The following is a 16,822-nucleotide window of genomic DNA, read 5'->3' on the forward strand; positions in this document are numbered from 1 at the left end:
CTGCCTTGCCTCCCCCTCCTGGGAGCATCCCATCGCATTTCACTTGGGCGATCCTCTCTTCTTTTTTCAGCGGGGGTGTGTGTGTGTGGACCGCTGTTTTTATTTATTTATTTATTTATTATTCCCTCGCCCCTCCTGGCCACTCGTGCGTTTGCCTTCTCCACTGCACTCCTCTGCGGCCACTTCTGCACGGCGTGCCCGGCTCCTTTCCCCTCCACCCCAACCCCCCTACTCTTCGAAGCAGCGTGCGCCTGGTGTCTAATGCCCCCCCCTCCCTCTTCCCCCCTCCCCGCTCCCCCCTGCGATCACTGTCCATTGGCTTGTCCTGGTCTCTTTTTCATGTCCAGCCCCTGATGAGTGTCCATTGGTGTTGCCTTCCTCTTCCCTCCTCCCCCTCTCTCCAGCTTGCCCTGCCCATGTTTTGTATGTCTCTGTCCATCCAGGCTCCTGACGTTCAAGTTCGCAGGGACGTCACGTCCGCACTTGAACTTGCAGCTCAGGGGGGCTTTTGCCATTTTTTTCATCTCTCTCTCTCCTTCTCTCTCTCTCTCCCTCTCTCTCTCTCTTTTTTTCTTGCACAAAAAAAAAAAAAAAAAAAAAAAAAGCCATGACTGCTATCCCACAATTCATCTTCCCTGCGCCATCTTTGTATTATTTCTAATTTATTTTGGATGTCAAAAGACATTGATGAAGATATTTTCTCTGGAGTCTCCTTCCTTTCTCACCCGGCTCTCCCGATGTGAACCGCGCGGCTCACAAGCCACCGCAGCCACCAACCCACCATGTCTCGCCGCAAGCAAGGCAAACCCCAGCACTTAAGCAAGCGGGAATTTTCGCGTAAGTAACCCAAAGAGCAACGTGCATTTATTTCATGCCTCCTTCGCGCGGGTTATTTTATTTCGGAGAAGCGGAGAAAGCGGGCGAGAGGGGTGGAAATGCACTAAACCTTGGCTCGGAATTTCCCCCCCTCTCCGTCTCTCTCTAATTAAATCACCTCGATCACTTTTCTTTTCTTTGCTCCTGGAGCATGCCCCCTTCTCACTCACTCACTCACTCTCTCTTCCTTCTTTTCTTTTTCACCGCCCCCCCGCATTGATTTTATTTTATTTTTTAAATTGTGCCATTGTGAGTTGGGAAAACAGCAACACTCCCAGTTTGCAGCGAGGTGCAGAATTTGTTCTTGCGGTGGGGGGAAGGGGGGAAGTGCAAAGAAATCCCCGCAGGAGAGACAGACTGGACATTGGACGCACAGACAGACAGACAAGAGATTATGGTCAAGTGGAGTGAGAAGAAAAGTCTAGGGGCGAGTGGTTTTAGCCAGATCCCCATCTCTCCCGAGCGAAACCTTGTTGCGTACCGGCGGGGGGGCAGGGCAATGTCCCCCCTTTTGTTTCCGCTCCCAGACGTGGGGTGTTTGTCCCGCTCTCTCCTGCTCCTCTTTTCCCTCCGCGGCGAAAGGGCAAAAGGGGCAGCAGCGGCTGCTTGTGCTGTCCGGAGCCATCGTTGGCTTTCCCCGGGGCTCCGCCACAATCGGACCTTCCCCCAGCCAACCGACTCATGCCAGCCTTCCCCCCACTCCTCCCCTCCTCCCTCTCCCCCCAACTCCTGCCTGCAAACTTGGGCTGCTTGGCTCGGCTGCACGGAGCAGAGCGAGCGAGCGAGAGGAATTCCCTCCTCTCTTGCTTACTATTTTTTGGAAGATTTTCAAAAAAAGTGGAAGTGGATTTTGATTGGGAAAAATCTCGTGTCTGAATGTTTACAAGCACCGCGTGTGCGGGGAGCCTCCTGCCAACAAGCAGAGACAAGAGCAAACCCAAGCAAAGCACACACACATACATACACACACACACACACAGAAAAACAAACCCCCAAACCCAACCAACTATCGTCACTGTCACGATCAAATTAAAAAAAAAAAAAACATTCCCGGGGACATTTTAAAAAAATACTATTCGTCACAAAAATCCTCCCACTCTTCCACTCCCCCCCCCGCCAACAAAACACAAAAGCTGGATGCAAGGTAAGCAAGGTCGCGGCATACACAACAAAAGGGAACTCGGATCTGGAGCGGGTGGGAGGGAAGAAGAGAGAAAATATTTTATTTTTTGGGCGGTTGGAAAGCAAAAAGATGCACGTTTGTATTTTATTTCCCCCAGTATTCCAGGTGTTTTTCTCCCCTCCTAGGGACCGTCTGCTTCAGTGCAATTTCGCTGTCTGCAAACAACCTCCCCCTCCCCTCTCTCTCTCTGTAAAAGTTTACAATGCAATTTCCCCATTCAGATGCATAGATATTTGGAACAAGATTTGCACATAGTCCGTTGGAGAATGTTAACGCTTTGGATAAAACAGCTCCCGTAAAGCCAGGGGAAGCCAAAATATTTGCATTCGTAAAGTTTTCTTTAAAGTAAGACTCCTTTACGGTTCTCTTCTCTCCACCCCTCATTGTTTTAGTCATTTGCTACCAGTTCTAAGGACTTTTTGAAATGCAAAACGTTGTGTTATGTTATGTATTGCAACATAACTGTCACATTTCTGGAGGTGCTATCTCTTCCAGAACATGCTGCAGGAACCCACCCCCCTCCGCCCCATTCCTCCGCGAGCTGCCGAAACTGGTGCCGACACTAGTAACCTATGTTACTTTAAATATATATATATATATATATATACCAGACTGCATTCATCCTTAGGGTTTATGTGAGCGCGTGTGTTAGACTCACTTGTCACAGAATAATTGAAAGATTAGATTTACATCCCCAAATCCTTCCCCAGTCGTGCTAGGTTTCCCCCTGACTTGACAATTCCGTATGTAATATACAGGTACATATTTAAGTTATTAATTTTTTTTGCTGGCAGTGTAATTGCCATTTGGTATATTTCTCCCTTTGAGATCTGGGAGGCTTAGAGGGGGGGCGAGATGTGTGTGGAGTTGGATTTTAAAAAATTGGTTAAGGATAGGTTTGCATGTGAGTTTCAGTCGCTAGGAGGCAGAACAAGATCAAAAAAGCACAACGAACTTGAACCTGATCAGTTTCACCACGTCTTTAATTCTCGGCATTTTCGTTTAGGAAGGAGGGAGGGCGGGTTTTCTTTCTTTCTTTCTTCCCCCCCTTTCCCCCTTTCTTTCTCCCCCCTCCCCCTTTCTTTGTTCTTAATTTTGCCTTGTTTTATGGCTGGTAAGGAAACAGGAACGCAGCCCGTAGACCCCACACTGGAGAAAAGACCCAGTAATGTTTGTTTTAACGCCGTCCCAGTCCGTTCAGAGCAGCAAACGATTTCCGAGGATCGCGAGGACTAGCAAGTTGGCCCTTCATTTCCCCTCACTCACCCGACGGCCGATCAAACCGTGGGGGTCACAGAGGGGCTTGGGAGCCTTTCCAGGCGGCGCTGGGCTGGCTGGGATCCCTTCCGTCTAGTCGTAGCTTTGCACGATGCTATGGCACATGGAAAGCAAAAGACCCCCCTCCCCCCAAAAAAGCTTGAAACACTCTTTCGAAGGGGAAGCCTAGGGTCTCCGGGGGAGTCGAGTGGCACCTTCTCTTCGGTGACTTTGTGTTTGTTTTGCTTACTTGGACACATCTGCTTTTGTTCTCCCCCCCCCCCCCCCAAAAAAAAAAAAAACCGGATCGGGTCATTTAAACTCTCGCTACAGGCCCATCCGAGGCAAAGGCAATCCTCGTGAGCAGGCGGGTTGGGGTGGAGAAGCGGGAGCCCCAGCCGAAAAGGGAGAAGGCACCTTGCTGGCTCGCACGTGTTTGCACTAGGCTTCCGATCCACGCTGCTCCCATTGTGCCGCTTGCTCAGTCCTTTCCAAGTTCGCTCTCCCCTGTTTTTCTTTCCTTCCTTCCCTCACCGCGCTCCCGCTTTCTGTTTTAAAACACCGACCACTAGCCCACATTATTAGCCATCATTTGTTCACTTAGACTGTAAGACAATCCCACACTTGAAGGCAAACTTGGACTAGACAGTCACTCTCTCTTTCTCCCCTGATTTTCTTTTTTGTCTTCTCAGCTGGACACAGCCCTGTCTGCTGCTGGGGTATTTAGACGTCTCTGTCTTGCTGAATCCATACTGATACATTCCCCCCCCCCCCCAACGCAGAATTGGTGCTTTTTCTTCCATTGCATCCCTCACACTTCTTTTGAGACAAAAATCCATTTAACTTGATATAGAAGATGGTGTTATTTTGGTGGATGTTGGTGGGGAATGGGGGAAGGGGGAGAGAGAGGCTAGAAATACATGCATCTGAAGAAGTGGTTTTTTTACCCACAAAAGCTTATGCCCAAATAAATCTGCTAGTCTTTAAGGTGCCACCAGACTCCTCGTTGTTTTTGTAGAAATACATGTTTATGGAAGAGCAATTTCCATTAAAAATATAGACAAATGATTAGATACCCAGGAAGGAGCTTTTGATTGCCCCAAAATTAAAAAGATGTATACTGCAAATCAGTGGCAAGATTTTTTTTTTAAACAGCAGAAATAATAAAAACACATTTTGCTGTCTCTCAGAGCATCAGGAGCCAAATGTTTTGTAATGAACACGGTGCCAGAGGTATTTCATACATTAGTATATAATTCTTGTTAATTAGCAATAATTTACCTTAAGAGCATAGAAAATGTTGAGGTTACAGGTTTTATATCTGTACATTTGATCATCTTGTTATTTTCGAGAACTTTGCCTCCTATAAAATTAATTAGGTGAAATGTGGAGGTGTAATCAGCAACCTCTGAATTACCACTTCATTTCCTGGTTTTGATTGTAAATCAGCCCAGTCAGTACAGTCTTTAGCAAAGTCTATTTTTGTTTAGCATTACTTTTAACTATCTAATATCTGAGCACAATATTCTCTTTCATTGCTGAGTGATATTGACAATTTCAGAAAAAAATCAGGCCAAGGAATAAATATTACAATTGAGTAATTATTGTGCAAAGTTCCAGTCAAAACAGTTATAAGGAGAATATCAATTTTTAAAAATATTTTGCTACTTTGAGTTATTAAACTAAAAGTTACAATTACTGCTTAACACAAAAATACCTTTTTTTTGTAGAAAGGATCTGATGGAATGACTTCCATATTCAGTTAATCACTTTGTGCAAATGCAAACAGTTGTTACTTGAGAAAATGACATAGACAGACATTTCAGAAACATTCCTGTTGCTTTTTCTATGCCAGAAAAGTGTAAATGCATGTTGTGTATTATCTTTTGGTCAGTAAGTTTAGAAGAAAACCCAAATGATTACGATATTGTTTTTATTAATATGAATATAACCTTCATATTCCTGTAGTTGACCTTATGTTAAATTAGGAGTAGCACTAGAGGCAAGAAATTATGGAATGTATCAGTGTGTCCTACTTGGAGCTAAGGTACGGTAAGGTGCTCTTTCAATATTATTTTACACAGCACAACTGGGAGCTACTCCAGATCTTCCTCCTCAATATTCAGCCTAGGTAGGGTTGAAATAAATTTAACCTGAGTTCACTGGATTTTTGCACTTTATCAAAATCTGTTCCAATATTCTGCAGTCAAATTAAAATCTATTTTTTGATTCTCTGTGGCTTTAAGTTCATTAAATGTGAAATTGGCAGCTTGCTAAAGAAGGTCAGACTGATTAACTGTTTAAGAGTTGTAGTGGGTCTCACTTTCATTAACTGGCAACATTTTGAGGCATTTTATGTTTTGTAGTGTCAGCTCATTTTGGTTGTTGTTGTTGTTGTTAGTATATGTATTATGTTGCATAGGGAGAGAAATACCAACAGTTTTTTTTTCTTGCAAGGTTATAGTGATGAATACTGCATACATATTGCCAAGATATTTCAGTACAAAGTTAACAAAAGCAAACAGAAAAGAAAGGCATGTCTGCCTTGTTATACAATCCACTGACGACTATGTGTGTAGAAATAGTCTCATAATGAAGCTTTTTGGAGTTCATTCAGAAAATTAGTCAACTTTGACAACATTAGGCAAGGTATTTCAAGTTTAAAGAAAGGTCTTTTCGCCGTTGTTATGAAATGTGACATTCAGTTGACCATACTGATTTATGTATGATGAAGACCACAATTGCTAACATATTTAGAATAATTTAGGCATTCCTTTCTTCAGAATGAAAAAAAAAACAAAACAAAAAAACCCAATTGGCTTATTTTCTTAATTATGCAAAAGTATCCTGTTTAGTTAATGTGTCTAAGTAGAATTGCCAGTGAATTTGATATTTCTTTAATTTCTGGAAAGTATTGCTATTTAGCTTCCTTATTTATTAATTTTGTCTTTTTTCCCATGATTAGTTCACATGTTTTCAATTTTTAAACGGAATATATAATATACATATATAATCATACGTACATACACATATAGTACAGGGCTATGTAGCCCCTGTGTGTGTGTGCGCGTCCACGACCTATGTGGCTTTTCACGTGTATGTTCATATATTTGCATGCACACACGCACACACACACATACCTAACTCACAGTTCAATGTTTCAAAACGTATGACTTGGTCATCGATATATTGCTATTACATGACCAAGTCATACATATACACACACACACACAAATGCACACACACACACACACACACACACACACGTAAAGCTTCACTCATAAATACATAAACATAAATAAAACCTCTGGCAACAAAGAACAGTATTGGCTTTTCTTCATGATACCATAGTTGTCTCACAATAATTTTTTTCACAGCTGTTATTTTAATTTTTACTATTAAATCGTTCCTTCAAATTAGAACTTTGTCTAAATCCAGGAATATAGATAAGATTGCAGGTTCCATTCTGACAGTTCTACATATTACAGCTGCTTTCTCAAAATATATTCCCTATCAACACCGATAACTACATTTGCTTCTTGTTTGTCTGATAACGTGCTATCTGTTCATGTAGTGCAGGTTTAATTTTTTCATCCTATAATTATTCCAAACATGGTATAGCATCCATGAACAGGGGGCTCAACAACATGATTTTCTCTCTCCCCACCTTCCCCTTCTTTTCACAAGAGCTCTAATGATTCTCCTTTTGTTTCTTAAACTGCAGCTGAACCTCTTGAAGCCATTCTTACTGATGATGAACCAGAGCATGGCACGCTGGGAGCTCCAGAAGGGGATCATGACCTCCTTACTTGTGGCCAGTGTCAGATGAACTTCCCATTGGGGGACATTCTTATTTTTATTGAGCACAAACGGAAACAATGCAATGGCAGTCTCTGCTTAGAGAAGGCTGTGGATAAGCCACCTTCACCCTCACCAAGTGAGCTGAAAAAAGCATCCAATCCTGTGGAGGTTGGCATCCAGGTCACACCAGAGGATGACGATTGTTTATCAACGTCATCTAGAGGAATCTGCCCTAAACAGGAACATATAGCAGGTAAATTGAAGCAAGGAGAAGCATTTACAAGTTTATTTCCATGTTCAGTCAAACTGTAGTAATAATGCTCACAGTTGTGAAGTGCTGTGTCTGTTTTTCCGTTCTATTCACCATGACAGCCAACATGTTAAATACCCTGCATTTCAGTTCATATTAAGTACACAAAAAAATATTTCCAAGTGTCTGAGTAGTTTTAGCATCAACAGGCCCATGCAACGCTAGTGTGTATTTTCAACAGGGTTTGCTGGGATTCTGTTTTCTTAATTGTATATAGTATAGAAGCTGTCTCCTAGTGTGTTGCCTATCTTAATTCCATATATGTATATTTTACACCCTGCTGTGTTATACAGGAACTAGCTTTACAGTCTTTTGTTAACTCAGGGGTGAAAGAGTTAATTGAGCATCAGCTTGCCTTGGATCCATATTGGCTGTCAGCGTATGGACTGTAATTAAACACAGCCCCATGGCAAAGTGACACCACCGACCTTGACTTTAAGATGCCATTTTCGACTGGCCAGGCCAGAGTAGAGAGGGCAGTTGCTGAAGCGCACAGACATGCTTATTCGAAAAGTTTAAGGGCATGTTGGAAATTTCAAAAGGTTGGTTTGACAGGAAAGGCCGCTGTCTGCAGCCTGCCTCCTCAGCCAAATGATAAATGCTTCTCTGTGCTCTCTCTTGTCTCTGATGTGGTTTTGACAGATGTATCTTGATTTTGTTTGCGGTTTACACAACCACATGTCACCCGTACAAATGTCCAAGACCGAATTCTGTTTTGCACAACAAACAATATAAAAATGTATTTTAAAAAAGTAAATAATGTCATTCCCCATGATAATTTTTTAATTGGAAAGACCCTAAATATGTGACTGTCTCAGTGGCTGAGGTTAAAATAATTGAACCTAATATGAAAAAGAAAATCAGAGAAATACTGGAAGGCTAACAAGGCATAGTTAGTTTCTAAAATCCTTATAGTAAATCTGAACACCACCCATTGCTTGGTATTGAAAATCACATTAAATTATGCTTAAAATATAATTATAAATATGTAGTACTGTAGCATATTAAAATCAACCAATGCCTGATCTACTTTTATGGAAACATCAGTTAGGATAAGACATCACTTATACCTCTATTTTAATAGCCTAAAGGATAGTTCAGTATTAGCAAAAGTACTGTATGTAATCACGTGATATACTGGATCTTTTCTTTGACTTACCATGGCCACACAGTTCAACCATAATAGGTCAGTAGGCACTGCAGGATTTAATGTGATATTTTTTTCCTCCAACCAATCATTAAAATCAAATGTGGCATTTATTTTTTTTTGAAAACTTTGCAATAATAATAATACACACACACAGACACACACACACACACACACACACACACGCACACACACACACACACACACACGCACACACACACACACACACATATAGGGTCAACTTACTGGCAAGCTGCATTTTGAAAAATGGCTTAAATTTTCCAGCACATTCAACTTCTGTGACATGTAGGTTAAAGAGTTTTTTTCCAGAGTAGTATATGGCAGTGACCATTTCCATGTGCTGTCTGTGATTTGAAGGAAAATGAACAGAAGTGTAGGGCATGATTAATGAAGCAAGAGCCTAGCGGAAGGGATTTGTAGTCTTCAGAGATCTGAAGCCATGCTAAATCACCAAATATGGAGTAACACTTGTGTGATGTAACATCATATTTACATATTGAACTGCTCTGTTTAAAAGACAAAACACAGTATCTGTCAAGCAAGAATTAAAACCACACTTCTTGCCACGGTCTCCAATAGGCCATTCAGTCTAAGATACAACCACACTGAGGAGTTTAGAATTCTTTGCTTTAATTTAGAATTCTACTATTACAGTTATTGAGCCATGTGAGCCAAAGCCTGCCTGCTTTACTCATATAAGTAGGGTGGTTACCACTAATTAGACTCTTAGCATGAGTTAAGTGGGCAGAATTTGGCCCTAAAGGATGTAATGGTGTTGCTAATTAGAAGAATAATATGTTTTTAACTGTCCCTTGTTCTTCTAAATGGTTCAGTAAGCTAAGGACTGAATTCAGGGTTTGTACAATATACAACAGACATAAAAAAAACTAGGGACCTGATCCTGCAAACCCTTTCACATGCACATAATCCATACTTATGCAGATAGTCTTTACTCAGAAAAGTAGTTCCATGAAAGTCAATAGGACTACTCACAGAAGTAAAGATTATTCTTGTAAGGAAGGACTGCAAGATCCAGCTCCAGTTATTTTCATGTCTCCTGTGCAGAGAGATTTCTGTGCAATTATGTTTAAAACTGACACATACTAGAAGTCCAATACTGTCTATATTTTTTGCACATTCAAAGCTCCAGCTGGAATCAATGGGAGTTTTGGGTATGCAAGGAATGTAAGATCAGCTTCTAATTGTTTTCGGAGGAAAAATATATACAAGCTCTCCAGTGGGTGCACAAGTGATATGACTCAGGTGAGGTAAAGCTTTCATGCATGGATAATTATGAGCTCTTATACTGTTCTTTTAATTTTTATTTAATAAATTTTTTATTAATAATGTTTCTACACTGGAATTAGTTAAGCAAGAGACAGTTTTGTCATATCACAAAGTAATATGTCAATAGCTGGAATTATCACACCAATGAATTCCTAGTGTCCGGCAGTGAAATTAACAGTCAGGGTCATTGAATAAGTTGTGGAGTTCAGGTATTTTGGGAGTCCCTGAAGTGAATCTCAGAATGGCAGTTACTAATTCCAATATTTTATATCTGCATTCCTTTGCAAGAGTAGAAAGGAAACAATAATCATAAGAATGCAAAAGATATGGGAATATGTAATTTAAAAAATAGGGACAAATGTACAGGGCTGAATGAACCAATTCTTCATGATAAAAGTCCAGAAAATATATTTAATAACAATGTAAAAATGCAGCCAATTAAGTATTCTTCAGAAAGATGTTACTGTAGTGTTCTAAGTATCGGGGGTAGCCGTGTTAGTCTGTATCTACAAAAACAACAAGGAGTCTGGTGGCACCTTAAAGACTAACAGATTTATTTGGGCATAAGCTTTCGTGGGTAAAAACCTCGAAAGCTTATGCCCAAATAAATCTGCTAGTCTTTAAGGTGCCACCGGACTCTTTGTTGTTTTTGTAGAGTTCTAGGTTAGATATATTTACAGTACTTGCTTTGTGTGTCATTCTGCAGTCAATAATTTGGTGCATTATAATAAAAGACCATCTTCTTAAGATAAGTAATGCTTAGGGATCAGTGCACCCAAATACAAGAAAGGCAATCACTCAAATGTACAGTGAAATGATGTATACTTTAACTGTCTCTAGGCCTCTCTTCACCCTAACTACTTTCCAGATAAAGGAATGGTTACAATAGTATGTGTGTACATCTACAATATGCATGCATATACATAAAATATAAATACACACATATCCATACATAGCTGTTCTGTGTATGTGTGTGTATCTCTCTCTTTTAGGCTTGATATACAATTTTGAGTGACAATCCAGTGCTATGGCAGAAATGTCATAAATTTAATGAAAATTAATAGGATATGTTGTGTGGGTCCAATGAGACAGCTTTCATCAATATGTATGTCAAACACTCACCACCAGATACCAGCAGTCTGTGATTTGCAGTGAGTGCTACGGCAGGGGTTTAGTTATCCAGTCTCTTATTTTACAATGGAGGAAAATATTAACTGAAGTACCAAGATATCAGTGAATGTAAAACTGCTGTTCACTTATTGAAAAGGGAAAAGAAATATAGTCCATTGGTGTTAGGTTTTGATGCATGTTGAATATATAAAGCTGTATAGATTAATGAAAGATTATTTTTTTGGGGGGGGAAGGCATTTTAACTACTACTACACTTCATATTTATCTCATTGGAATGTTACATATATTCTCATTTATAATTACCATTGTATAGCTTTGTATACTGTATGTACAAATGGAGAGAGGAAGAGGTTCACTTTGAGTGCCTTCATCTGTTTTCTCCAATCGCCAGTTAGATACAAATCCAACATAAGGAAAACAAATGTAAGGAATACCTTTCCATTGAATAATCAAATGGAAAATGAACCTAGTGTGATACTAACTGATGGACCAAGTACATTTAACTATTAGAATTCTCAGAATAGAATTTCTTTGACTTGTCTATATGCCACAGAAATTCTCTTGGTACACTATTAGCAATTACTATTGTAATTCTGTGATGCGTAAATTGCATTTCCTTATTATTATTTTATTTTGTTCTGGATAAAAATCATTAACTGATCAACTGAATAGTTAGCATTGCATCTAAACAATGAGATAGACGAAGCTTAAATTCACGAAAATGGCTAAAATTCTCACTGTAATTGTTCAATACAAAGCTTCATAGCAGATAGTAATGGACCGGACAAAATAGTTACAAGATGGAAAATTTGTGAAGGCACTATCCAAAGACTCATGATCATGAGATTCTCAGTTCTGCGTACAAGCTGTATTTGTAAATAAGACAGAGAAAGGTTGTGAACTGGCAGCTTGGATGTTTTGTCAAAGTACAATGTCAGAGAAAGTCTCTTTAAGACAAATTGTAAATAGAACTGTCACAATGATTGCATGATTGAGCTACAGAAGTGTCTTTCAATTGTTGGCATTGTCAGAGGACTTTTGAAAGCTTAATTAAACACAGTGGCCTGTATGGCTGAGAAATTTACTTCTAGGAGGGAAAAAAATGTTAAAAACGTAGGCAATCCAAAAGTTGTTCAAATGTTACTCTTTCAGTGACACATAAAAGATTCAACTGTTTGTGCATTTTCCTTGTTGCCTTTTTATAAATAACAGTTTTGGAGAAGCATCCATGTGATATCAAGATCATCCCTTATATGAGGTGGAGATTGAGTTAGTTTTTCTATTCCCTGCTGTTACAGATAGTTAATGTAAAAATAGCCTTTTATTGGAAGCACAAATATGTGTTCATTTCAAGAAACAGAAGCAGAGTGTAGAAAGTTTCCTTCTGATTCAGAATGATTATTCCAGGGAGGCATCAAAAGTATTATAATTCCTTAAATTGCCCCATTTCTTGTCTCCTGCAAATCATATCTTTTAGTTTAGAGGACTAGAAATTTTGCATTCTTTCTTCTATTATATGTGACATTTAATTGTGAAGCTCACCATGGACTGAAATATAGCTGGATACAAAATATTTGTGGTTGAAGAGCCAGTCTTGCAAGCATTAAATTTAGCATGGATAGGAAAAAGGTGCAGATTAACATTAAATGCTACAAGCTTTGAAAATAACATATTTAATAAATGTACGCCCTATGTAGCCAGACTGAACAATAAAGACTGAAATATGGGAGCTGGGTGGTGAGGGGGAGAAAGTGGTAAGTAAGAGACCTTAACATTAGATTACAGGCGAGAAGTAGATTCTTTCCTAAAGATTTCCATAATTTTGTAATGTAAATTTAAAAGAGAAGGAAATCTTTTAGCATTACACACTTTTGTACATGCAACCCTGAGAACCTGAATTCCCTTTTTATTCAATTCAAGTAATAAAGACAATTAAGGAGACTTGAGAGACTGTCAGGCAGTGGGAATTCAATCTCCATTTGTTTGTCTGCTTGCACCGTTTATTATATAAAGAAAATTTTTGACAAAATTCACCCCAATCTCCAGTCTGCTTTTATATCCAGTAGTACCAGCTTTGTGCAATAAAAGGCATTTAACATCAAGCTGGACATTGCTTGGCACATTGCCACTTTTTTTAGCATGGGATCTAATCACTAAGGATCTTTAGTACCTTTCTGCTTGTTCAGATTTCATTTGGGTCATGGCTATGCCAGCAGTGTTGTTATTACAAGGGATTTTTATTTTTTAACGTGGTGCACATTTTCAATACAGTCCTCCATCTAGGAGGTTTTTATTGTGTGTGTCAATTTGAGGGGTATTGCTGAAGTTCATAAAATACGTCCAGATCATATCATTTAATAGATTAAGACCTGTATTGTTATTTGTAACATGGCCACAAAATTCAATGCTTTCCCCCCAGGGGAAATAAGCATATTTAATCTGAGTATACACACACATTGGACCTGATTGGGAGCAGGATTGGGCCCACTGTGGTCCATTTCAGTAAATTTATCATTGTGATTTACTACATAGTTTTAAAAACAATAGGCTAATCAATTTATCCACAAACCATATTGTTGCTGCCAAAATTGTTTTCCATCACAAAATGAATTTCTACTAAATGTAACTTGGCCTTTAAGGTCCGATTCTGCAAGTACTTGGTGTTAATTTTATGCACGGTGAGTCATCTGACTGAAGTCAGGGTTCACATGCATAAAGCTACACATGGGCATAAATGCATGGAGGAGCAGGGCCTAAGACTGCAGCTTTTAACATACAGAGACCAAAGGCAAATCTGAAAATAAAAGTACCTTCATTATTAAAGCCAGTCTGCTTTATGCCAAACCCATTTTGAAGCCTTATAAACATCATCCTGTATTTTTAATCAGTGTTAGTATGCAATGTATTCTGTATTGGGTTCACTGGAGTTTGTTTCCCAACCTTTATTGGCCAGCGGCACTCACTGTGCATTTTAAAAATATTTCAGAGAGGCTTTTGCTGTTCTTAGAGGGTTAGTAACTTGGTGCCGGTGCCTCAGCTCATTCGTCATTCTGAGATGGCATTGAGTTAAGTTGGCAAGGGAAAGGTTTGAGGTGTGGGGTGTGGTGAGGGCAGCCCTGATCCCAGCAGGGAATTTGTGTTCTTCATTTGCCTTTACAATAGGAGCACAGTTACTGTACCTTGGAGCAGCTCTCAGGTGTGAGCTCAGATGGGCGCATGTAAATGTCCTGTCAGAGGCAACACAGGAATATTAATGTTCCCATACTACCACACTATAATAAAGCTGTACACAGCAAGCTTAATATGCAGCTAGTCTGGGGAATTGTATAAAACTTAGATGGCCCAGTGTGAATGACAGCGGTGGAAAAATGTTCAATATGCCACAGATTCCATTCTTGTTTTCCTTTGATCTAAAGCAACATGAAAACATCCACTTCTTTCCCGCCTCATTTCATATAACTGATTTTCTCCTTCACCCCCCAATCTCCTCCAAACCCTCCACCCCCAAAATACACAAAGATTGCATATATGACATACAATGGAATTATTTGGAAATATATCAATAATTGGAGTATTTTCTTTTTCAAAGTATTAGCACTCATTTATTTTTACTACTCGAGATTGTTGATTTTGCTTTCCTTTTTTAAATTTCCCTATCTATACTTGATTGAAACAAAGGAAATATAATCAACATATGCAGTCAGCTGCAGTCTCCTTTACCCCGTACTGTAAAAATCAAGCCGGGCTTTAAATCCAGAGTAAATGAGTTAGTAGTCACACCAGTTTCATTTGCACATTCTTACAGGTTCACAATTTAAATGCCATTAAAATGTATATTTCTCAGCTTGGGGATATTAGAGGATTTTTAATAATGTGTTCATTTAACAGAATCAACAGCTGTCAGAACCAGTTGTAGTAAATCTATGAAACATACAAAGAAAAATACACGTTTCCTGAAACAAAACACTTGAAACAAATTGGCTGCCAAAAAGCTGTTGAGTTCTAGGTTTGCAGATAGTGCACAGAAGTGTTTCTTCTCTCTGCTCCCTCTGGAGACCCATGTGAGCTTGTCTGATGCAATTCTATTGGAAGTTTTACTTGAACAGGTTGCTGTAAAACAACACCTTTCCATATTGGATGGGTGCATATAAACCAGCCTGCGATCAGGTTTTTTGTGTTTTAATAAACATATAAAATACCAAGGTTAGTGTGATAGACACACACTCACAAACAGTAATAACTACATGAACATCAAGGAAATGATCAAGCTTGATCTTTCTGTGAAATAACTGTTGTGGGGAGGGAAGCAACTTCACTGCTAAACTGTGCCTTTACAAGTAGGCGTTGTCAGTGTGTTATTTAGGTCTGAATCAGCTTCAGTCGTTGAATTCACACTGGAATACTGAGCATGTACATTGATGAAGGGTTACCTGGGGAGATTTGTCCAGTCAAAAACAATGAGTTTTTGTTTGCATCCTCCTTGTCCTCAACATAAATGCTGAACAATCATACCTACAATTTAATCTTAGCTTTAGCTAAACCACTTTTCTGATTAAAAACCTCTAAACACATAAAGAATGGAATTATTGTTAAATAACAGGGACCTGAAGAACATTGGCACTGTGTGTGTGTGTGTGTGTGTATCTGTATCTATATCTATATCTATATCTATATCTATATCTCTTAGTCTCCTTTCTTTTAATAAACTCAAGTTCTAACACATTACCCATGAGGAAACAATTTCTAATTTCTAATTTCATGTTCATCATTTGCTCAGTTGATATAGTAGGCAATGAAGTACAAAATGCAAGAAACAACCCCCCCCCAAATCAACTCCCCCCCCCAAACCCAACCGCCCTCTCCCCTCCCCAAAAAACACCAGCAAAAATTATAGCAATTAATTTGCCATCAAATAAAATGTTATCTGGCTATACTATCAACATCACAGCTGCTGTATCAGACACTGCCATGTTGGTTTGTTGTGTATTGGCCATTGAGTTTATTTCTTCTTGGAGAAAAAATAATGATCAGATAAGGATTGCACTAAAGCCAGTTCACATAACGTGTATGATACATTTACTGCTTCGGTGTAATCAATGACTTTAGTCCATTTATTTATCAGTAATATTATTTAAAAAATTGTTTTGTTCAAAGGAAACACATTAATGTCACATACTCATTCTCTGCAAAATAGAAAAAAAGAATGTTACCTCCTGTGGAATTCTTTAAAGGCTGTAATATTTTGTAATAAACTATATATTGTCCTATGTTAAATTTGTGTTATGTTAGAAAAAAATCAATAAGGAAAAATTAAATTCTGATAAAGATAGTCTTGGATCTTTGAAAACAACTGCTGTCCTTTTAACTAAAACATTTGAGGAGCTTCAAAGAGTATGTATTTCTTCTGATCTTAGAGCAGTGTGACTGGTAGCAGGAAAAAAAAATCTTATTCTACATACAAGTGGATTGCTTAACAAGTCAGCACAGACACATACTTGTTTGTACAATAGAGATAAAAATTCCTGTATAAAAATAATTCAGTTGCTGACAGCAGGTATTGTGCTAGCGCTGCCTCTTTTGTGTTGGTCGAGGGTCAGGGATCACGACTTCTGCTTTCTGTTCAGGGTAGTCTGTCACGATTGCTTGCTGAATTGTGGCAATAAGTTAATTGCTTTATTTTTAGGAAAATTTAGAGCCCTTATATGTGTTTTTACTCTTGCGTACTGTAGCTGCTCTAAAAGCAGAGAAAGAGAGAAAAAATCTAATAGGGAAACAGACTTGAAGGAAGTTTGAGATATTTGGCCTTCAG

At 39.1% G+C, this 16,822-nt stretch overlaps 1 protein-coding gene across 3 annotated transcripts in view; it reads left to right on the forward strand.

Annotated features, from left to right (window-relative positions):
- The first annotated feature begins 308 nt into the window (after positions 1-308).
- Positions 309-16,822, forward strand: part of BCL11A (BCL11 transcription factor A) — a 101,533-nt gene continuing 85,019 nt past the window's right edge. For all 3 annotated transcript variants that reach the window (XM_054022509.1, XM_054022513.1, XM_054022508.1), the window contains exons 1-2: positions 309-837; positions 7,041-7,370. In XM_054022509.1, the coding sequence (XP_053878484.1) occupies positions 783-837; positions 7,041-7,370 (385 nt within the window). In that variant the 5' untranslated portion in view covers positions 309-782. The remainder of the gene's footprint in view (positions 838-7,040; positions 7,371-16,822) is intronic.

Source organism: Malaclemys terrapin, chromosome 3, assembly GCF_027887155.1.
Source record: "Malaclemys terrapin pileata isolate rMalTer1 chromosome 3, rMalTer1.hap1, whole genome shotgun sequence".
Lineage (NCBI taxonomy): Eukaryota > Metazoa > Chordata > Testudines > Emydidae > Malaclemys > Malaclemys terrapin.